General features: G+C 44.3%; 1 protein-coding gene across 4 annotated transcripts; it reads left to right on the top strand.

Annotated features, from left to right (window-relative positions):
• The first annotated feature begins 3,598 nt into the window (after positions 1 to 3,598).
• slc38a9 (solute carrier family 38 member 9) lies at positions 3,599 to 22,564 on the top strand. Of its 4 annotated transcripts, none has more exons than XM_023960775.2 (16): positions 3,652 to 3,791; positions 8,205 to 8,345; positions 9,852 to 9,981; positions 11,979 to 12,108; positions 14,221 to 14,339; positions 14,449 to 14,512; positions 14,635 to 14,728; positions 15,565 to 15,735; positions 16,052 to 16,111; positions 16,414 to 16,605; positions 16,817 to 16,924; positions 17,234 to 17,340; positions 18,590 to 18,703; positions 20,786 to 20,934; positions 21,131 to 21,220; positions 21,919 to 22,564. In XM_023960775.2, the coding sequence occupies exons 3-16, from the start codon at positions 9,890 to 9,892 to the stop codon at positions 22,082 to 22,084; spliced, it is 1,656 nt and encodes a 551-aa protein (XP_023816543.1). In that variant the 5' UTR covers positions 3,652 to 3,791; positions 8,205 to 8,345; positions 9,852 to 9,889; the 3' UTR covers positions 22,085 to 22,564. The 4 variants fall into 4 exon arrangements, with proteins under 4 accessions (XP_023816544.1, XP_023816545.1, XP_023816543.1 ...); XM_023960774.2 differs by having other exon boundaries at positions 9,849 to 9,981; XM_023960776.2 differs by lacking the exon at positions 8,205 to 8,345 and having other exon boundaries at positions 3,599 to 3,791; positions 9,849 to 9,981.
• Positions 22,565 to 23,768: the final 1,204 nt, after the last annotated feature.

The raw sequence follows: 23,768 nt of genomic DNA, 5'->3' as shown, positions 1-23,768 counted from the left end.
TTTATTAGTATGCTGTTTTTAGCCAAAATCAATAAATCCGTGTCGTTTCCTAGGACATAGTTTCTGCAGAGCAGCAGGAGTTCAGTAGAAATTCACCTCTGAAATCTGGGTGGGACTGTTGGCATGGAGTAAGCCTGCGCTCCTTTCCCATGATCCCTTTGTTTTCACTCTTACCCGCTAGCATACAGCCCCTCACACCCCCAGCCTATAGTGATACAGCAAAATTGTCGACCAATATTGGAGCTATTCCCAAGTACAGTTGGGATCCACCTTCGAGCTTAACTTCTTTATATATGTCCTCAATCATCATAAAAATGCAACAAGAACACGTTATAAATCCCAAGAACAGGATTTTCATTGGAGAGGGTCTTTTCTGACTGGAACCTGAGTGAAAAGCTTCAGGGTGAAAAGGATTTAAAGACCAACACTGAACGTCAGTCCTTTAATTAGGGCCAAAAAAAAGCAGGAAGATCTAACACGGTTACAAGAACACATAAAGAACTTAGGCCCCTTTTAAGCTTTTGACTTATGTGCATTTTTTTTATTAACCCCAGAATCCACAGATGTTCACCTTTCCTCACAGTTTTTTTACAATCGGGGTAAAACCTGCCGCTTAAAAACTTTATAAAGACAGAAATGACCCTAATTATTAAAAAAAAAACACACACACTTAAAACCACATTTTGATGGAATAAAAACTAACTTATGTAAAAACAAAAAATTTACGTCCACCATTAATGTCGTCCGCTCAAAGATGAAATTCCCAGAATGCAACGCCCTGTAAATGTTGAAAAACTGGCACATTGAGATCGACTGCTAAGACTTGTTTGTAGTAAAAAACAATATAATAAAATACTTTTACTATATTTTTGATGAAAGTTTTACATCACTGCCTGTCTAATTTTCGGTTCTCTAGATACGCCTTCACCTGTACACTCATCCGTTGTGACATGGCTGTATGCGGGTACCCGTCACAGATCGGGTAGCACCATCATATCACGCTCTTATCACGTACAGTCACACGCAGGAACGAAACAAGGTTGTGAAATTCAGGATTTTCAGGTAAGGGCGATATCTAGATCTACATCAATCCTGCTACCAGTCCAGTTTTTCCTGTCATTTTCTCTCATTACTGTGTTCTAGCAGTGGGAAATGGGTCCAATTCATTTTCCTCTATTGTGTGACACCAATGGTTTGGTCCTTATAATGTTGAAGACAAACTATTGACAGATTAAAACTCTTTCAAAGGGTTAAATGGTGTCTCTAATGGGGGAAATGCCCCGATGACATCTCGCTATAAAAAGGGAAATAATAAAAAGTTCCTACTTCATAAAATATGGACACTTTCCCCCTTTCCAGTTGGAGATTTCAAGTTTTTTTTTCATTTATGTGTATATTTAGTATTGTTTTTTTTCTAAATGTGTGAAGCACTTTAATTACAATTTGCTTGTAAAGTGTACCATATAATTTAGACTGAACTGGATTCATATTGTGTTATTCAAAGCAGTATTGTTACCAGAAAGACATGAAACCGATGTTCAATTTGTTTATTTGTAATTTTTTTTTTTCAGTGCAAGAATTTTTCTTTTTTTCTGACTCAGATATTACCTCCAAAAGGTCTTTTGGCTCATCTTTTTTTCTCCAGTCTCATATTTATTCTCTGTGTGAATTTTTAGATGATTCTTCTTTTCCAATTTTTTGATCTTCCATCTGTTTCTTGTGACGACAAGAACTGAATTTTCTTAGGAATCACTACACCCCCATGTGTTCTATCACCAAAGAGAGGTTCCAGCCTGTGTGCGGTTCGTGACATGCGGCAAGGGTCACGGCTGGGAGGGCAAGAAAATAGGTCCAAATAACTAAATGACAGACAGTGGCCAAAGTGTCGGAAAAACCACCAAAGCACCAAATATCAACCCGACAGTCCTCAGCCAGAAAAACGTTGCCAAAAGCCCACCAACACTGAAGACCAAAACCCTGAAAACCAGACAGTAACAGTGCAGGCAGCTCTGACAGATCCAAGGTACCAGAACCAGAAGATGGTGGGGAGAGGCCACCTGCAGGAAAACAGAACCAGGAATCAGAATAAAGAACCCAAAAAGCTAAGATGCAAACTACGACATCATAACAGATTTCTTTATATTCTGTGGACATTGTACTGCTGTCTCACTTTGGAAAAACAATGGAACACTCTACACCCTAACTCATTTAGCTAAGGAATTTCACTGCCATCCTCTGGTTTTATAGCCATGTTAGATCAGGAAATGTGAAAACATTGCAAGTTTGACTTCACTGAAATCCTAATGAGCAAGCATCCTTAATACTGTTGTGACATGTAGGTCAGTATTTAACCCCCCACACAGTAGGTGGCAGTATGTACCTCAGTTTGAATTTCACTGTTAAGTGATAAATGGTCAAAAATTTTGTCAGCTCTCTTGTCCTCTCGCTTGTTTTAATGAAAGCCAATTAAAATGTTTGGTTCAATGCCAGCAGTCTGCTGCTGTTGTGTCCTTGGGAATTCCCATCACCTTCCCTGCCTCCAGTGTGGCTCCACTGGTGTGTGGACCATCGGTGATGGTCAGAGGGGCCTCTGTCAGTCAAGTTTGAATGAGGATTGAATGAATAATGGAAACACACTGTGAGCGCTTTGAGCGTCTGGAAAAGCGCAGAAAAATCCAATCCATTATTTTTTAAATGGAAATGTTTTGCCTGTAGCAACAACAACCTACACTCTCTTTGATTGACGAGCTGCTTTGCTAAACTGACACTTGATTTGTCTCTGAGTTTTTACTGCTTCTGTCGTCTTATTCCCAGTAACAAGAAAAGAACCCGACTGTGGCTCACCATCACGCTCTTTAGAGTAATTTAAAGGATTTTCACGGCTTTGTGAAGGTTTGTTCAAAAAAGTACATTTGGTTTATTTATTGCCAAGTGTTCATGGGAGAATGGTAGATAGTTACATCTGCTTTCAGAAGAGTTATACCTACCCTTACCAAAAAATGTCTATTTAAGTATACTACAAGCAAACCAAGTCTATACTAAAAATGAAGTGGGACACTTGAAGTGTACTTTTTCCCACACATTGTGATATATTATATAGTAATATATATACATAGATTTTCAATTTAGTCTGAAGTATTCAGTTATACTTCCCACATGTCATGTACATGGTTTATAGCAGACTTGCTACATTTGCAATAATATTTATCCTAAAGTATAGATAGTACAATAAATGTCAGGTGTGTCACTGTATACAGCGAAGTAAAAATATTTATTAACGTATAATGAATTTACAGAAACAGTAGAAGTCAGTGAAGTTACATGGAACAAGGAAACCTCATCTAATGAGAAAGATTAAAATGATTACATTTCTTGTGGGTGATTCATCACAAAATTTAAAGCTAAAGTTCTGTTTTAAATTAATAAAACCATTTTAGAAAAATTCCAAGAAACGTGAATCAGAATTTAAGGTAAAAGCAGAACATTTAGAGTAAATATCAGGTGTTTAATGCTTGAAGTTTCTTTCCAGAAGGGAAACAATTGGAAAGTGAATTTCGTGTCTTTGACAGGAGTTTGGACCTTCTCGGCCACCGTCAGTGCAAAGTTTTTGTAGCAGCCAATCGGCGTGCTTTGTGCTGTCCCTGGAGGCGTGTCTCCCCGTGGAGGCGTGTCTAGCCGTGTTTGCTGCACAGACCAGACCGGCTAAGAGACGGGCTCGCGGCTGCGAGACGCACCCACGGAAACCGGCGTCGCCTCCTCTGGATTTGAACCGGCGACTCGAACGCAGGACGGTAAGACGCCGCATTGTCCGTCAGTCAAGTCTGTGGGACGCGGGAATCTGCGGTGCCGTCAGGACCGGCTGTTGTTGTTCGGCGGGCGGACTTCAGCTTCGTTCCAGCTAACCTTTTTACCTGAGCGCGTGACCACAACACGGGGCTCGTCTGTTGGTGCTTTTCTCCCGAAAAAAGTTATTTTTCAGAAATGTAGATGTAATATGTTCTCAGGTACGTTTGAGGCGATCACCTGTCCACAGGTAGACTGTTCCGTTTGCTAATAGAAGTGAATGCGCGCGCAGTTAGCGATGCTATTGCAATAAAATATACAGTTGGATTACTCTTTCTGCCACATAAAACCGATACATTGGAGTAATTAAATTACTGCTATATTCAGATCTTAGGAAACTAATCGCCAAAAAATAAAAAAATAAAAACAAAAATAAAATAACCGTGAAACCTCTAGTTTGTCTTCTTGGTCTCTAGTGGTCCTTCATAACTTACAGGTCAGCAACAGAGCAGAACCGGTTCCGATGGGCTTATTTGAAGGGTTCATTTGGCATTTATCCATCTGTGCGTCACTTCACTGGCATTTTCTGTTAATTTTATTGTTTCCTTCCAGTTTTATTTTACACATTTTCAATGAAAAATAATAATAACAACGATGATCGATTAAACATGTAAGGGCGCAGATAACCATCACACATCTGAATCCGGGTTCATTAAACTGTCCGCATGGAAAGTTTCACATGGATCTGAATCCTGAGGAGAAATCACAGCTTTCTGAGAAATCTCCATAGATTTAGGGATACATGTTTTTAGTTTGTGAATCGATTCCTGTAGTTTCTCTGTGTAATTTTATGTATGTGTAGTTTTCTCTCTCTCTCCGGCCCGGTAACTGTCCCAGAGACCAGTACCGGTCCATGGCCCGGGGTTTGGGGACCACTCATTAAAGGAACTGTGTGTTATTCCAGGTTGAATTCAACTTTAAATGCTTATTCCAATAGACTTCCCTGAAATCAGAGCTTTGTGGCTCTCATGATGTGATCTGCAGTTCATGGTGACATTGTGACTTTAGACGGAAAAGTTCTACCGTAGATGGTTCTAACCAGACAGCAGTTCTCCGTGGGGTTTTGGATCGGAGAACCTCAGAAGTGTTTTCACCGACATCACCATCACATTCATCAGGTTTCTGTCTTCCTGAACTTGTTTGTTTAGTGAAAATATAGATATTCTGAGCCGTGACTTGATCCTTGGACCAAACATTTTGATTTTTTTTTTAAGGATCTATTGAACCTTTTAAAAAATAACCATACAGTTTCTTTTTGGATGTATGGTCATTTTCTAGAAACCTTTATGACTCCTCGTCAGAAGCTCTATACAACCTTAAAGTAATAAAAGTCAATAACTGACTCTTGTAACTCAGCCCTCTTTTGTCCAAAACAACAAAGTTTTATTCCCACATACAGTGGCTTGCTTTCGTAAATCACTCATGGTCAATAAAGTTTGTTGGTTTGCGTACTTGTTCATCTTTGGCTGCCATCGCAGCACTGAATCTGTGGATAAGTCTTTATCAGAGTTGTGCACCTGCACACTGGAATGTTGCTCCATTCATCTTTGCAAAACTGCTCCAGTTCTGTCAGGTTGGGTGGAGACCGGGCAGGAACAGCTCCTTAAAGTCCAGCCACACATTCAGGTGTTGGCTTTGACTCGGCCCCTCCAGAACATTAACCTGGTTCTTTTAAAGCCATTCCTGTGTAGCTTTTGCCGTTTGCTTTGGATCATTGTCTTGCTGGAAAATGAACCTCCTCTCACGCCGTAGTTCTCCTGCAGTCTGAAAAAGATTGTCCTCCAAATTTTCAGTGTATTTTGCAGCATTCATTCTGCCCTCTATCTTTACAAGCCTTCCAGTGCCTGCTGCTGCGAAACATCCCCACAGCATGATGCTACCACCACCATGCTTCACGGTGGGGGGATGGTGTATTTTTGATGATATGCAGTCTTTGGTTTCTATCTTGTTTGATGGCCAAGAAGCTCAATTTTGGTCTCATGAGATCAAAGAATCTTCTACCACTTGATCATGGAGTCTTCCATTTGCCTTTTGGTGAACTCTAGTCGAGCTCTAGTCTGTATTTTCTTTAACAGTGGATTTCTCGTTGCCTCTCTACCGTAAAGCTTTGACCGGTGAAGAACCCGGGCAGCAGTTGCTACGTGCAGCGTCTCTCCAGTCTCAGCAGCTGAAGCTTTTATCTCCTTCAAAGTAGCCGTAGGGTCTTGGTGGCGTCTCTAAAGTCTCCTACTTGAACGGTCATTCCGTTAATGAGGGCGGCCTGATCTAGGCAGATTCACACGTGTGCCATAGTCCTTCCATTCCTTGATGATGGAGTTCACTGAACTCCGGGGGATGTTCAATGCCTTGGAAATGTTTTTGTATCCACCCCCTGACTTGTACCTCTCAACAACCCTGTCTCTGAGCTGTTTGTAGGGCTCCTCTGTCTTCATGGTGAAATGGTAGCCGGAAAAACCGCACCACCAGTATCTGGAGCCTTCATAGACAGGTGTTTTATAACCCCCTTGGGACACACCCACTCCACTCAGGTGATCTTCATTCCGTTAATTGATAGACTATTGGCACTAATTGGATGGACTTCTATTGAATTTAAAAGGGCTTGAATAATTATGCAAACAATCATTTCATGTTATTGTTTCATTGACATTACTTTGTAGAAATCTGTTGTCACGTTGACATTAAGGTTTTTTCTGTAGTACATTTTTGTGTGAGGAAAGACTAACTTTATTGACCATGAGTGATTTTTATCTATTTTTTATTTTGGAAGGTTCTGCAAATGATGAAGTGGAATTCCAAGTCTCCGTATCCACATTAACTTCAAGTATTCAGATTTAACACAATACATTCTGTATTAATAATCCTTCTGGGAAATCTCTAGGATTAAAATTCCAAACTCAGACATTTCTTTTTCTTATAATTTCCATGAACATTGTTCTTGTTGGTTCTCTAGTAAAGTGTTTTTCAACTTATTTGAGCCACGGCACACTTTAACCTCGACAGGAATCCTGCGGCACACCAGCATCCAAAAATGAAAAAAAGAAGAAGGAGAAACTCGGTCTGTATTGATCTACAGCCCCTCCACAATCTCACATACATTTTTATGATAATTGTGGCAGAAAAAGCTGGAAGTTGCTGCTGTTTTTTCTAAAAAAATGTAATAAAAGTTAAGTTAAAAGATTTAAAAACTGATGTGGTTTCAAGACGTTTAACAAGTACGACTCATTGTGCGCTGAGACGCTGTCACTTTAACCCAATGCATTATGGGAGATGTAGTGTGTTAACTGCCGCAAAAGGGCAGACACTCTTCTCTGAGCTTCATTGTTTTGTTCACTTGTTCCACGGTCTGACACCGGATTCTGTGGAAAGCTACACCGATAAAGACGAGCTTTAGCTGGTATTTTTGTTGGAACTGAGCGACTTTATGAGCAGAATCAGAACAAGGAAGTGAAGACTTTAACCACTTCTGATTGGTCGGACTGATGACATGTGATTAAGCCTCCAAGAATGATTGGTGGAGACAGTTAAAGGGGCGGGACTTTTCCAAAAACAGCTGAAGCTACGGCTAAATCACGGTACCGTCATTCTTATCAAAATGTCTTTAATAGAATCAAATAAACAGAAAGAAAAAAGTTTTTTATTATGTTTCATATTCCTAACTACTCTGTGTTTTATCAGGGCCTGTTTGGATGAACACAGAGCTGAAATCCTGGAGATGGAAAATGTTTTTAGATCAGTTATTGAGGGCACTTTCCGGATTTCCGCAACCCGGTTGAAAAACACTGCTCTAGCAGACATTAGATGAGAACAAATGACTAATTTTAGTTGTCGTTTAGTCCTTTTCGGGCTATTTAGAATGAAAAGAGGTTACCTTTTGATGCAGTTATTTGAAATTGGACATAAAAATAGAATTTTCTGCAGAAATGTGCGATTGCTTCAGCTGGATCTGAAGATGCGGAAGTTAAGAATAACATGGAAAATGTATTGCTAAAGCAGAAAAATGTGTCAACATTTTCTAATCCCTCAATGGGTATTTAATTGTCTAAAGAAACTGAACACGAATAAAAAAAAAAGATTGCAAATAAGTAATGATATTATCTGGGAAAGTGACCAAATCTGCTGCTCAAAAATGTTTGGTTATCGGTGCGCGAAAAGTCCCATATATAGTCAAATCTGCAAAAGAACAACTAAAAATGTGTCTGATATCATTCAGGAGAAGTGGTTAAAGCGTGAAGGTGAACTCCTGGATCAGAAGGTTCTTGACATGACGGCAGTCAAAGCAGTTCTGTCAAATGATCTTCCCTCTCAGTTGAGTCCATCCCAGAAGCAGCATTCATCCTCTCCATTCACTCTTCTGCCATCAGAGCAGAACCCACTGACCCGCCTAAGACCCGCCTCCGAGTCCCGGGCGACGGCGGCGGCGACGGCGTTCACTGTGGAGACGACCTCTGCCGCGGACAGACGGGAAGCGGAGCTTCAAACGTCCACTTAGACTCTTTTCCAAAGTGAGTGAAGTAGAAAAGCAAACACCGAGCGGTGAACCAAATCTGAGAGCTGAGCTGTAAGCAGAAGTGGAACAGCAGAAGCACTGAAAGCAGAAGCAGAGCACAGCGTTTACAGAGAGCCCTGCAGAAACCAGCCTGTGCACAAACCCTCACTCCTGTCCTCATCCAGGGCCCAGATACTGGTTGGAGCTTCTGCACACGCGTGTTGGTTCTCCCAACCGTCAGTGGTCACCTCAACCCCCCCGCCCTTCTGGAAGAAGCTCTTTTTTTTTGCTCTCAGAGCGTTTTGGCTGCAGGTTGAGTCTGTGCTGCAGAATATTTGAGGTCTGCTCTGTTTTTTTGTTTTATCTTTGCAGCATCTTAAAACTGTATGTGTCTGGGTTGCACAGCGGTGTAGCGGTCAGCACTTCTGCCGGGTTTGAATCTTGCCTGAATTTGCATGTTCTCCTTGTGCACGTGTGGATTTTCTCTAAGCAAAACATGCTTGATAGAGTAATATGGGTTATTAAAGACCCACTCCGATAAAAACGGTGTGTTTAACATGTTCTTGTGGCATTTTTCTATTGATGGAGGACATGTTTAAAGAAAAAAAAGAATAAACTACATTTCTGAGTGGATCAAACAAATTAAGTTTAAAGAAGATTGTATTGGTGACGTACAAAAATACGCTGGACGGGCCACAAGCTCCCTGCTCTGCTCCATTCTCATGGATCCACTGTCAGGTAAACAGATCCATGAAGGTCTTTGTTTTCCTGGTAGCTCTGATACTGCTCGCTATTTTTGTTGCCGGTAATGTTAGGTTGGGGTTCTGAGGGGCTGTAAGCTAGCAGGAGAGCATGTAAACGGAGAGCGGTCAGTAACGGGGAGGTTGAACTCTGAGGTGAATTCCTGCCGGTCTGCAGAAACTACGTCCTAGAAAAAACAAAATGTTTCCTGATTTATTTATTATTTTTTTTAGTTAAAAAGGCCAAATCATTAAAAGACCACTAGGAAGACACATGGGAGTGGGACTTTAAGTGTGAGCCTGTGTCCCTGTGATGGACTGAGGACCTCAGTAATCTGGATTCTTCCTCTGACTTTGCAGAACAGCAGAGGGACGTTTGTGTCTTTGCTTTGCCGCTGCGGTGCTGCACATTTGTGGTCACGATCTTCAGAATTGGCAGGTTTGGTCCTGGTTCACGCAGATCTGGCTTCCTCTGATGGTCCTTCTGTGAGGAAGACGCACAGGCGTAGTGTGAATGTGACGAAGCGGGAACCCTTAAAGGCCTTCTCGGTTACCGTGGCGATTAGCTGCCAGTGATTCCTCAGTAGTCTGACGGGACGCAGCTTTTCTTCTTCCTCCTAGTGGGAGCTCGTCTCAGAGGGTAGCGCCACCTAATGAGCAGTTGTTGGAACTGCAGGATTTTTAGCCAGTCTGGCTCATGACCAACTGGGGAGGGGGGGGGGGGGGGTATTCATCATCCACAGAACTGACCCAGGAACCGCTTCACTGTTTGTGTGCAGCAGGTGATGAGAGCTGGGAGGCTTCAGCTGAAGGCGTGATCATGGAGGAGGAAGGCCGGCCTCTGCTGAGCTCGCAGCACGCCGCCGACTCCCCCCAAGCCTCTGCGGGATCGGTGGACGCCAGGGCCAAAAGGTGGGACCGCCAGTCGTCTTTTCCCTTCACGCCAGACCCCCCCCCCCCCAGTGTGCTTCAGTGTTTGTGTTTCAGATGTTCCCTTCAGACTTTACAGCTGTTCAACGGTCACTCCCTCCATGTGACTTCGGTGGGATTGATGGGAAAATGGGATCGACCCTTGACCCCCCCCTCCCCCCGCTTCATCAGATCATTTTCTGTCCTCCATCAGCTGTTCTCTCTGACTCCACCCACTGTCACACTCCTGTGTTTTCTTAACATGAATACTGGTATTTGGGGGGGGGGGTCACATACAGGCTGACAGATTTTGTGGAGTTAAATGTTCCACTCTGAGCCCCCCCCCCCCCCCCCCACTCCTCTGGTCAGCTTCCTAGTGTTCACTTTGAGCGTGTACGCTAAGACTCAAGCCCCCCCAGCCTGGCCCCCACATAAGCAGTTTATGTGAATATCAAAGCTGTTTGGTATTTCACAGAGACTAGCAACCCCCCCCCCCCACACACACACACACACACACCCACCCCATTAACATCCTGCCACTGAAGAGGACGTTCCATGTTTGTGTTGTCATTTCTGTGAATCCATGTTGTTGATGCTGCAGTGGGGGGGGGGTGGATGATAATAGAGGCTGATGCTGCATATTTTCTCCTGGGGGGGGCAGATTTTTCTCCATGACTGGAAGAACTCTGTGCTCTGCATTTGTGGAAAAGCTGTGGGATCCAGGAAGAGGCGAGTCTAAAGGAAATGTTTCCGTTTTGTCTGCAGGTTTTCAGTCGGGCTGAAGCCAGAAATGAAGCTTTGATACGTTTTTATTCAGGTTCAAACACGGTTCCTAAACAAAACACATCTAAATAGCAAAGTCCCAATTCCTTTTTTTTTTTTTTTAAATAAAAGTGAACTTCTAAACAAAAAAGGCATAAATATAAAACGATACATGTCAGAAAATAAAAATTAAAAGTTTAATTTTTGTAAATGGGATTAACCCTTGTGCTATCTTAGCACATTAAACGGAACATTTTTTATATCAATGCGCTGTCTTCAAAGTCCCAATCTGATCATGTTTTGGTTTGGTTCCCAGTGGTCCCAGCCAAAATAGAAAAACTTGTTGTTTTCTAGGACATAGTCTCTGCAGAGCGGCAGGTGTTTGTCAGAAATTCCCCTCTGAGTTGTGGGCGGGCCCGTTGGTGCAGAGCCTCCCCACCAACCCTTATCAGTCTCCGAGGGCTCTCTGTTTACATTTTCTCCCGCTATCTTACAGCCCCTCACATTAGCGGCCTACATCACTAATGAGCTCTTTTTCTAAATGTAATTTTCTTCATCTGCTTCCAATTCACAGCGATAAATACTCATAAATGCAGTTTAGAGCTTCATTTTCTTTACAGTGTAAATATCCTCCATCGTCAGAAAATGTTGGAAACCCAAAAACAGCCTTATCATCACAGTGGGTCTATAAAAGCTAAACTTGGTTTCATTCTCAATTTCTTGACTCTTAATCTTTTTAAGTCATCTCCAGCTTTGGTGGATCATCATGTAGCTTCAGACACAAACCTGCTGAGAACTTAAAGTCGTCCCCCCCCCCAAGCAAGTGGTGGGACTGAAACCACCGGAACGCTGAAGTCATGAGAAACTCCAGGAAAAAGCTGAAGTGGAAGCCAGACTGTCTGACTGAAACGAGGTGCAGCACAGGACAGGCAGGAGTTCTAGGTGGAGGTTTAAAGCAGAACGACGCATGGGATGGGGTTTAAGGTGGTAGGACAGACGAGGCCGAGGTTTAAGGCGGAATGACGGATGTTGGTGACTCTGTCAGAATAAAAACAGATGTGTCAGAACCATAAACAGCTGCTTGGTCCGTGTGTCTCTCCAGCCTAACGTTATTGCAGCTGTAAAGCTGACGCTGCACAGGAAGATGTCCTCTGTCACGCTGACTCAGGAAACTTTACCCGTCTGAGCTGCTGACTCTGCAGAAGGTGTCTAAATAAGGGTTTCTTGTGCTCCCGCAGGCCTTTCTATGTGGAGCCTCGAAACATCGTGGACCACGACCCTCAGGAGAGGATCTCTGCCGAAGCCGCCATCCTCAACAGCAGACTGCACTACTACAGCCGGCTGACGGGCTCCTCTGACCCGCTGCTGGTGGGTTTGCTGGCACCACCAGAAAGATCAGGATCTCCGTCCTGACAGCTGCTCTAAAAACGCTTCGATGCACATTTGATCCCTTGTGCCATCTTGTGGGGTCCAGATGACCCCAGTCCCAACGTTAACGTGCCTCGGAGGCACGTTAACGTTGGGACTGGGGTCATCTGGACCCCACTAGACAGTGCGCTGAACCTTTTTTCTTCAATGATTTGTGATCTTTACTGGTGTCCATGGATTACATGAAATCTTTCCACCTTTATCCACCTTTGTCATGGTAGGGAGAACACGTCAATGTAAAGGTGGGGTCAATTTGACCCCGCAAGATAGCACAAGGGTTATAGCAGGAGTCGGTGTTTGTATGGAAAAGAGCTCATGAAGGAGAGATTTGTAGGGTTGAAGTCCACAAAACGACCCCCTGAAATCTTTTCAGCGTTCAGAAAATGTGCAGTTGATGTTAGAAACTCCACAGAAATGGAAGGAAGTGAAATCCCTTCAGTGTCCGGTGGGTCTGGGTCAGGAGGAAGACTCTCTGTCTGTGGCAGCTCTTCCTGGAGGACGCAGAGGTGTTCCTCAGCCAGACGTGGAAGTGCAGCTTCACGCCTGACTCACATTCCTCATCCGCCTCATTTTTTTACAGTTTTACAAAATCCTTCTCGCTTAAAAACTACAAATAATCGCCATATTCTTTATGTCTATGGAAGGGTTTTTGTAGCATAATTAAAAACAAGTCAATACCAGAAATGCTTTTTTATTTTCAAAATGAAGCTGCATATTTTTAACTTAAAATTGAAATGAAAAAACAATTATAGCATTAGGCTAATATTTGCTAAAAATATTAGCCGTGGAGGAACTTAAAACTCCGTGCGGGCAATGAGCATCATGGACGTAAATATGTGGGACTTGCATACATCAGCCTTTATTTTGTCTGGACACCACTGGAAACCCAAATTCATGTGATGGTTTAGAGCAGGGGTCGGGAACCTATGGCTCGCGAGCCATATATGGCTCTTTTGATGGTCACATGTGGCTCGCAGACAAATCTTTAATTATACTTTTTTATTCATTAGACCAGTCCTTCTGGGGCGCGATGCGATGCCAGAGGCGCGCAGTAGTAGCGGTGCTTGGAGAACAAAATCTACACCAGCACTATCAGTTACTATTATCTATTATTTCACAGAGTTTGTACCAGCCGGAAACCTGTGAATTGCCGTGCCTAAAACTGGGCGCTCCCGTCTTTGAGAAAGAGCGCGCAGATGCTGGGACGGGATGTGTGAGGAAGAAAGCAGGGGCGGGGGGCACGGCCAGTAAGGTGAACCGCGCAGGGAACCTTAAAAGAGGTTAAGTCTCCGTGCCTCAGTGTGGGAAAGGGACACTACATTAATGTATGGCTCTTTCGAAATTACATTTCAAAATATGTGGCGTTTCTTGGCCAAAAAGGTTCCCGACCCCTGGTTTAGAGTATCTCAGATCTGCGTAGCAGCACTTCCGTTCGGCGATCCGGCTGCCGGTCCGAAGACAAAGCTAGTCCTGGGGAAAGTTTCGACGGAACGCGGTGCGTCTGAAGGCAGAAATGCTGCGACGTAGTCCTGAGAAGCTGTGTAAATTCATCAGGAGTTCACAACCGTCACAGCTCCTCTGCCGCTAACACAAAGCTACAAGCCTGGCCGCACTGCTCCTCGCATAAGTCTCTTAGCAGCCGGACACACGGTTATAGCACTGACGTCATCGCCCCGCCTCCCCTCCGGAAATGCTAAGTCGACTGAATTATGCAACACTATTCGCAGGGTGGATGTGAAAATGAAAATGCGATCCCCTCTTTGCATTTTCGCTTTAATTATGACACAGAATAAGCGGTTTTTAAGTAGAAAATGAAAAAGCATTTTGAAGTATTGACTTTTATTTTTAATTATGCTACAGAATCGCTTCCATGTGTGTCAGAGTATTAAAACAAGATGACATTTTTTCTGGTCGTTGTTTCTTATGCTGATGTCAGGATGCTGTCAGATCACAGAGACAGAAAATCATGATGACTTTACAGCTTTCAAAGGCTCATCAATATCAGTTTGGCTCCAACTGACCCCCCACCCCCTCTGCTGATGTTTTTCCCAGAGCCCCCCAAACCATGTGGTCCCACAGCCTGAGGAGATCTACATCTACAGTCCTCTTGGTATCGCTTTCAAGATCCCAGAAGGAGATCAGACTTCCAAGAACTCCAGCCTCATATCCATGTGAGCCCCCCCCCCTCCCCCCCCGCCCCCCCCCCTCCCCCCCCCCCCCCGCCCCCCCAAGCGCCATATTCCTCCTCCCACAGCTCTGATGTTCCTTCTGGTTTTGCAGCTTCGCCATCTGGAACACGATGATGGGGACGTCCATTCTCAGCATACCGTGGGGCATCAAACAGGTGACGTCTTTTAGTTCCACCCCATGGAGCGGCTTGTGCCGTCTGAGCGCGCTCAGCAGCTGGAAACCTGTTTCTGTTCTGCACGCCTGAAGGCTTCCTGTCTGTCTGAACTCTGCTTGCAGGCTGGCTTCACGCTGGGAGTCGTCATCCTGGTGCTCACAGGGCTGCTCACTCTGTACTGCTGCTACATCGTCCTCAAGTCGCCAAGGACCATCAGTGAGTCAGGCCCCCCCCCCCCGTCAGCATTCAGGCCAGACTGTGATCAGATGCTAGATGTTTGATTTTATTTGTTTGGTTCAGAAATAGTCCAAAGTACAAACAAAGAAACTCCAACCTTTCTCTGTTTTCACCACGAGTCGAACGCCAAAACGGAGAAATCCTAAAACCCAGAAAAAAAAGTTAATTTTCTAAAAGAAACCAAATTTAAAGCCTCTTTTTCCAAGTGAATCTGTTTATTTAAACCCACAGATCAGTTCTACTTGGAGTTCTGTTCATTTTGGAAAATATTCCTTTGGTGGAAGCCTAATGGATCCAGTAAAACATTTGAGGGGGGGTTTGTCCTCATAAAGTTTAGCCCGTATGTCGGTGCCAAACGCTTCATCACCAAATTCAACACCTAATTCTGAAATTCTGATAAACATTGTCATTGAAAAAATAAACAAAAACAGGTTTGACATTTTTGTTTAATGGATCCAGCACTGATTTGATGACGATACCAACCAAAAAAAAAGGCCAGATGGATAGATGGGTGGGATTTAAAGAACATTTTTCAACATCAAAATACCCCCCCGGCCCGCCCCCAATAATATTCTGTACATGGCTCAACAGAGCTGCAACATTTGGCGGTTCTGGTAGTTGAGAATGGAGGGGGGGGGGCTTAAAGAAAGTCCTCAACAGCTGCTGTCTCAGATGAAAATCATGACGGTTCTACAGGATTTGGGCCTGAATGCTCGTCAGAGCAGATGCTGCCTGACAGTCTTAGGATTTTCCTCACCTTTCAGGTCCTTGAATCGGATGTTTTCCACGTGAAATGGCAGACCTTTGTTTTTCAGAAAGCGTGGATACCACAGACTGGGAATTTCCGGACGTGTGTCGGCACTACTTTGGAAAGTTTGGCCAGTGGTCCAGCCTCCTCTTCTCCCTGGTGTCGCTCTTAGGAGCCATGGTGGTTTACTGGGTCCTCATGTCCAACTTCTTGTTCAACACGGGGCAGTTTATCTACAGTGAGTGTCACACACACACACACACACACACACACACACACACACACACACACACACACACACACACACACACACACACACACAAATAAACAAAATAATAATATCAAAGTTTCCTGCAGGCGGAGAAAGTTTCTGCCGTTAGAATGGTTCTATGCTGGGATGGTTTTCTAGGTGCTGAAGTTCTTCACATCCTTTCTTGTTGTCATGGTAATTCTGTACCTTGTGGGGGCGGGGTGGGGGCTGGCCTTCCACGTTTACCTTTAGGCCTCATCGTGTTTTTCTGTGGTAGAAAGCAGATTTCCTGTGTCGTCTGCAGATCAGGCTCACAACATCAACGTGTCAGATTCTCAGTTTGGAAACAACGGCTCCGATCAAGGTAAGCGTTCCTTTTGAACGGCTAAATCATCGTTACATGAATCTTACTTAGTGGCATTGACTGTCATTTGTTTTTCTTTGGAATATTTTCTGATAGTTTTGATTATTAGTATGGACTTCCTTTGTTTTAAAAACTCATTTTCTGGTACTTTTCAAAAATAAAACGTCCTTTAGGATCAGATAAGACAAAACAAACATGTTACTTTTTTCTCTCTGCTGCCGTGTCCTTTGGACCGGTACCGGTCCGCTGGCTGACTGCGTCTGCTTGGACTGATGCGGTATCCCGTTGTTTTTGGTTTGCAGTCATCTGTCCGTACCCGGTCATACACCCGGAGGGGGACGACTGCGGCAGCGGCGGCGGCGATGCCGGAAACGACATCTCCTTTGGGCGCTACTGGAGTAAAACCAACACGGTCCCGCTCTACCTCATCGTTCTGCTCCTCCCACTGCTCAGCTTCCGCTCCGCCTCCTTCTTCGCCCGCTTCACCTTCCTGGGTAAGACAGATCCAGATCCATGGGGTTAGCTGGAGCGGGTTTCCCTCAGACTTTATGTGGAGCAGACATGGAGGAAGCGTGGCGTTTATCCGTTCAGACCTGCTTTTTCTGATGCTGAGCGGAGTCTAACGGGTCAGAGGGACGTCGTTTCAGTTGTTTGGTTGGAGGCTAGCCAGGTGACGGCTTCATCACTTCACATCGTCTCTTCCAGGAACCATTTCTGTCGTCTACCTGATTGTTCTGGTCACCATCAAAGCTGTGCGCCTCGGCTTTCACCTGGAGTTCCACTGGTTTGACCCCACCCACTTCTATGTTCCAGGTAAATCCTGTGCAGATGATGGAACGCTCTTTTATGTCTCCTGAACGGAGATCGCGCCTCTCCCTCTGGCGTGGAGGAGACGTTTTTATTTATTTATTTGTTTTATATATTTTATAGACAAAATGTCAGACAAGCAAAACAAGTAGTTCAGGTGCTCTTTTGACCATTACAAGACAGAATGAATAAAGAACAGTAAATATTTAATTGCCAGTGACATTCTATTTAATATGTTTGATCAGGCCGCCCAACCTTTTGGAGCACTGTGGTGGTCCTGAAGCTGATGTGGGGTCTCTCCTCCTCCTGTTTCAGAGTTCAGGGCGCTCTTCCCACAGCTGACCGGCGTCCTCACTCTGGCCTTCTTCATCCACAACTGCATCATCACACTGATGAAGAACAACAAGCATCAGGAGAACAACGTGAGCCGTCTCCGTCATCAAAGTCCTTGAAAACAAACCTATTGAATAAGTCTAGGCTGTAACTGCAGTTATTTAGGGACAGTAGGCCTCCCCGATCAGTAAGTAGCTGTTGGATGAATCTAATAACCTTTCTCTCTATTAACGTCTACAGACTCAGACAGATTTGGGTCAGACTGGACAGACGGATCATTTCATTCTATAGCTGCGTCTACATGGACAAAAGTAATCGGAATGAACGCCTGATCGGAAGGAAAATGCGTCATGTAAACACAGTGTTCGGAATACTCTGCTCCGATCAGACTCGTTTGGATCAAAATTCTTTCAGATAGGTGGGTTATGCCGACCGTTGATCATGTAAACGGTTCATTCCGAGCGTGTGTCACTGCTGCTCTGGTTTTACGTCACGCAGAGACGATCCTCCAGAGAAAGCTTTGGAGCGCAAACAGGACCGACCGGCTGGTCCGTGCGACTGAACCGCGTCTGTGAGCTCAGCAGCCGGACTTACAGCTTTGTGCTTACGGGCAGGGGGGGGGGCTTAGTCCTTAGAAACCGTTTCTAGTCGTGTCCTGACAAAATAAAGGATGATGTTATTCCCACCTATTTACATGCAGCCAAGATGCAGAGTGCTGCATTTCCCGCATGGATTTATGTTCATCGAAGGCTAAATGTTGTTGTTAGCGCCTGTTAGCCTTCAACTAACCCTTCTTCCAGCTCTGTTCCGCCACAAAAAAAGCACCGACCACAGGGATTACAAATAAATTGATGAGCGAACAGGCGCTTCAACATTAAAACCACGTTTAGAGGATCAATCTTTGATCGGATCAAGTTATTTCTTGCATGTAACCGTGGCTTATGATGAGGTTTTTTTTAAAAAATTTTAAAATTTCTTTTTGATGAGGTCTTTAAAGCCTGTCTGGAGTAACATGCAAACGGCGTTCCTATCCCAATTAACATTTTGAAAGTTTTTCTCAGTGTAGTTTTGCTTGCTTTTTTAATGTTTTTATTATTTTTTTTAATTTTGCTGCATCCCTGACTCTGTCATCTTTAAAGTCCACACTCTGGACTCTGTGTGTCGGTGCGTAAATGTTCTTCTCTGAGTGTTACTTTAGCGCCACCTTGAGGACCCAGAAAGAAATTCAGTTAATTTGAGATGGAAATGTGTCCAGACTGGACAGAAATGCAGAAAATCATGTTGACGGTGTTTGTAGATCCTGATAGTTTGGAATGCTCCTGTCTGTTCATGCTTCAGGTTCGGGACTTGTCTGTGGCGTATCTCCTGGTGGGGCTGACATACCTCTACGTGGGGGTGTTGATCTTTGGCTCCTTTCCTTCACCGCCTCTCGTCAAAGACTGCATCCAGCCGGTACGTTTTTTTTAGAGTCGTGGAAAAACGCACAGAGGTTGGTCAGATTTCCAGCAGACGGTCCAGCGCTGAGGGGCTGAAGGGGGGGACACCAGCTGCACACGGACCTCATTCTGGATGGAGACCCAAGGTTTCCCATGATCCTCCAAATCATTGCATTGTTAACCACCAAGAAAAGCTTTAGACCCTTAAACTGTTGAAGGTTCGCGTGGTTTTCAGCCTCCCCACATGCAGCTTTTCAGAACAGTTCCACAGTTCTGCTGGTGTCGGTTCTGTTGGTGCTGGAGCCTTTAATGGTATTCTGTATTATGTGTGAGGGTACCATAGTCTAGAGCAGCGGCTCTTTCCACATAGCTACATTCAGTAGCCAGCTAGTGAGAAATGATGAACTAAAATCAGGCCTTTTTCAAAAATCTCCAAACTTTTTTTTTTTTCCATTTGTCTGACTGAACATAGTTTTGCATTGACCAGTGGGTTTGCTAATAATTCAAAACAATTGAATACATCTAACACCTTTGTTTTAGCGGTGGGGTAAGAAAGTTTATGTATTTTCCAGATTCTGCAGCTTGTTCCGTGTCAAAAACCGAGTTTGGTCGGAAATGTTCATCATACAAACACTTCAACTATGAGAGACAGAATGTGGTAAAAGAATCCAGGATTTTAAATAATTTATTTGTATAAAGGTGAAGAAAATTGATATTTATCTCCCACAAACAGACAAGGATTCTGTTCCTCACAGACCTGTTTCTTATTTTATAAGAGGCTCTGCCTGTATTCATGTCACCAGTTAGAACTGGGTATCTGTATAAAGACAGCTGTCCACACCCTTAACCAGTCAGACTGTTGCCTCTCCACCACGACCAAAGAGCTGTCAAAGGACGCCAGGAACTAGACTGTAGATCTGGACGAGACTCGATGAACCAATCTACAATAAAACAAGCAGCTTGGAGAGAAGAGATCAAGGCAGAATCCAGATTCTTCCTCTGCTTCTACCCACCCCCTACATTTAGCCCTCCAAACGGAGAGTTATGGAAAAAAAAGGTGTCTTCTAATTCGGACGCCACTCTCTCTTGATGACGTCATCAATAGTCGCAGGTCATCCACATTGTGGCGTAGCTGCCAGCGCTCGGAAAATGCATAACCACATCGGTTTTATAACGGTAAAAAGTCTTGCTAAAACAAAAAAGTGATGACTTGCATTTAAATGTAAACTTCAGTGCTTCAGAGCAAACCCACATGAAGAAATGCGTTTGTCCTCCACGGCACAGCAACGCCGCAGAGGTTTGCTATTAAAAAAGCTATTTCGGACACCCCAATCCTTCTTGATACCCCTGCAGTTGAGGATAGGGAGAACCCGAAGGGGAAGAGTTCTGATTCGGCCCAAGAGTTGGAGCAATTATTAGAAAATGGAGGATCACAGACAATCTCCCTCCACCTGGAGCTCCGTTAAGATCTCACCTGGTGGAGAATAAATGAGAACGGTGGGGAAACGGCCCAGAGCGATGACCTGAAGAGAGCTGGGATCACGTGTAACAAAGGGCACTATTGCTGCTCCTTGAAAAGAAAAAAAAAAGCATGCTTATTTTCTGCACCGTTATACAAAGAAATTCTTTCCTGGATATTTTTTTTACATCTTTCATCTCTCAGACAAACAGACCAAACTCAGCTCTTTGTGTGGGAACTCCTGCAGAATGTGGGACTCAAATACTTTTTAGCTCCATTGTAGAGGAACCTGAAGTCACTGTGGTTTCCACCTTTTTTTATTTTTACTACGTCAAAATGCTGCTGCTGAACACTCACACACGTGGGAAAAAAGGTATCTTTAACCTCATTCAGGGCGTTTCATGATCAGCACGTGGTTTGATCTATTCTGACTGTGTAACAAACGCAGAGCGGTCAGAGTTTTTCAGCAGACTCCTGGCCGGTGTAAACACCGTCTGATGTGAGGAGCAGACCGCAGTCTGTTCCTGAACCATATGGACTTCAACCAAAGTAGTGTTCAGGACGGACGGACGGGTCGGAAGCAGAGAGAACCAGGTTCATTTTCAGGATCAGAGCTCAGACCGGATCTTTGTCTTCCAGAACTTCCTGGATAACTTTCCCAGCAACGATGTTCTGGTCTTCGTGGCTCGGATGTGCCTGCTGTTCCAGATGGTCACGGTCTATCCTATGCTGGGGTACTTGGTGAGGGTTCAGGTCATGGGTCAGTTCTTTGGAAACCATTACCCCAGGTACGATGCTGTCAGAGACCATGATGTTTGGTTTTCTGCTTCACTTAATAATAAATTCTCTGTGTCGTCATGAAAAGAAACCCAGTTAAAGCAAAGCTCTGAACAGAACCCGAATAATGTCATGTCAGAGGAACATGAGACCATTAACAGAGTTATATAAATAATGTCTGATAGTGGTTCTGCATTCTCTCCTCAGCTTCTTCCACGTTCTGGTTCTAAACATCTTCATAGTGGGGCTGGGCGTTCTCATGGCCAAGTTTTATCCCAACATTGGATCCATCATCCGGTGAGTTCTGATGAACGTGAACGCTCCCGGCTCAAAGCGAGGCCTCTGAGGGTCTCAACAAGTTCAGATGTTGATAAAAATGTTGTTTTTTATGGTTGTTTTTGCCCTTTTTTATTAAACCTCTCTAGTCTCCTGGAGATGGAGGGAGGGGGGGGGGGGGATATTCTTTCTTAGATTTGATGGGAAGTTCGTCCTCAAGTTCAGGGAAAAAAGACTGTAAAAGGTCAAAAGAAAGTAGTTAAGAAGGTCAATACTCTTCCTTTTATTAAATCAGTGGAAAGACAAAAATAATTCTAAAATAAGGCAAAAGTTGTTTCCAAATAATAAAATGTAAATGTTCAAACTGAGCATCTTTTGTTTACAGTCTTCGAGGTCAAACAGTAATCAGAGTAAATGTAACTGAGGGTAGAGGATCTTCATCATCTGTCTTCTTGAATGACAGAATCCTGAACCGTATTTAGCCCCTCCCTCCTCCATATGGGGAGCCGCTCAGCCGCCTCCATGTGGGTCCGGTCTGCGGTCCTGCAGGAAGATGCGCTGGAGGTCCCGGCCTCCGTCGTCTGCACGCTCTGAGGCCAGCAGCCCTCAACCCCCCCCCGAGCAGCAGGACCTCCACCGGGCCGCAGGTCCGCGTGCGTTTAGGGCGGGTCCAGCGGGATGCTGACGCCTCTCTCTCTCTCTTTCTCGCTCTCCTGCAGGTTCTCTGGCGCCATCTGCGGCCTGGCTCTGGTCTTCGTGTTTCCCGCTCTAGTCCACATGATCCCCCTGAAGCGGGAGGGCCGGCTCACCTGGCTGTCTGCCGTCCTCCACAGTTTTCTCATTGTGATCGGCGTGGCCAATGTGGTCGCTCAGTTCCTCATGTGAAAGGCCGTCAGACCCCCCCTCCCCCCGCCCCCTCTAGTCAGTTATGAACTAGGACTTTGAAGAGGAGAAGGGTTGTGATGAAGATCGAGTAACTTCGGAGCTTGATTCATATTTACGTTTGTCTTTGGTTGCTACACGCCGTTTAACAAAACCGTGCACGCCTCACATGCACACCTCACGAGCACATCACTGGCGTGACCTAACAGGAAAAGAGGCGGGACTCGGCGTGAATGCGTCTCCACTGAGAGGTTCTGAGCTCGTGTCCTCATCCGACCCGCTGAGGTCCTGCTGGACGGTTCTGAGAGGAGCTGCGTTCACCGTCACCACCGAGGACCCCGGGAAGACGACCTGTTGGCCTTTTTCAGGTCTGACCTTCTGCGTTTGTTTGAGGCCCGTTCATCCAATGAACCGTCCTCCCCGAGTTTTATGTTAGGATTGAAAAAAGGGAATTTTGTGAGAAAATAAAAAGTTAGACTTTAATAGACTAAGCGTCCTCATTTCCACTCAGACCATCAAGGTGAAGTTCAGCTCGGCTGGATCAGAAATGATTCCCTGGAAGGATCAAGTCGGACAAACATCGGTGTGACAGGAATCTTTTCTAACGTGCTTACTTTTGGAAATGTCCTGAATTCTCATAAAAACGTCATTGGTGAGGCAAACACTACTCCAACTCATCACAAGGGGGCGCCTGTGGACTGAGGTACTTTGAAGCTTTCATCCTATAACCCTTGTGCTATCTTGTGGGGTCCAGATGACCAGGAGTGGGATCATCTGGACCCCACAAGATAGCACAAGGGTTAAAGGGGATCTACCAAGTCAATGAATTTCAATTATTGTTTTATAATTGACGTTTTCTTATCGCTCTAGTAAATACATTAAAATTCCACCCGATGATCTATTTTCACCTCATTTCCCATCATCCCGTTATTTGCGCTCATTCCCACTAGCTATTTTTACGTTAAACATGTTAAAAACACTATTTTCATCAGAGTTGGTTTAAGACGATGTTATCATCCAGAAAATAAATTACAAAATATAATTAGAGATGCAGTTTTGACCCCAAATAAATTCCTTTGAACCTTTTAACTATTTGCACTGAGACTAAAGGAAGCTCTGGAGGTCAATACAACATGGAATTTGACTGAGAATCAACATTTAAATGAACATTTTTGTTTGAATTAAACAGTTGTGGAGATTAATCATGTGGCTCCACTGATTCTCAGGATTCTGAAAAGACTAAAAAACATTTCTCCTCCGAGCTGGACTTCAAAACCTGATCAATAACTCAGATTTTCTTCTAAAAAGGAATCATTTATAAGTATGTGGTTCACTTCCTCGGCCCTCCAGAGAACCGACACGCACACATTGTAGTTCAACAGCTAAAAGGAGTTAGAAGAGCCACAGGTTTCCCGTTATCTGCTCAACGGGACACAGCGCCCCCGTGTGTGTGAAAAGGGAAATGCATGTCACCGAGTTTTTTTTTCTTTCTTGGTTTGACATTTGCAGATTTTACAATAAAAAAGGTCAGGAATTGGCAGATGTTCGGGTCCAGACTGTCTTCATCTATTCAGCGGAACAAGAACACTTTGGGTCAACGGATGCGTTTCATGAACCAAGTTTGCAACCAGGCAGATACTCGCCCAAAATGCAAATGATAAACTTTTTATTTAAGACACTTTTGAAC

The sequence above is a fragment of the Oryzias latipes genome, chromosome 12 (assembly GCF_053564925.1).
Source record: "Oryzias latipes strain Hd-rR chromosome 12, Olatipes_Hd-rR_3.1".
Classification (NCBI taxonomy): domain Eukaryota; kingdom Metazoa; phylum Chordata; class Actinopteri; order Beloniformes; family Adrianichthyidae; genus Oryzias; species Oryzias latipes.
The sequence above is the reverse complement of the archived record's forward strand: the minus strand, read 5'-3'. Positions and strand labels throughout refer to the sequence as shown.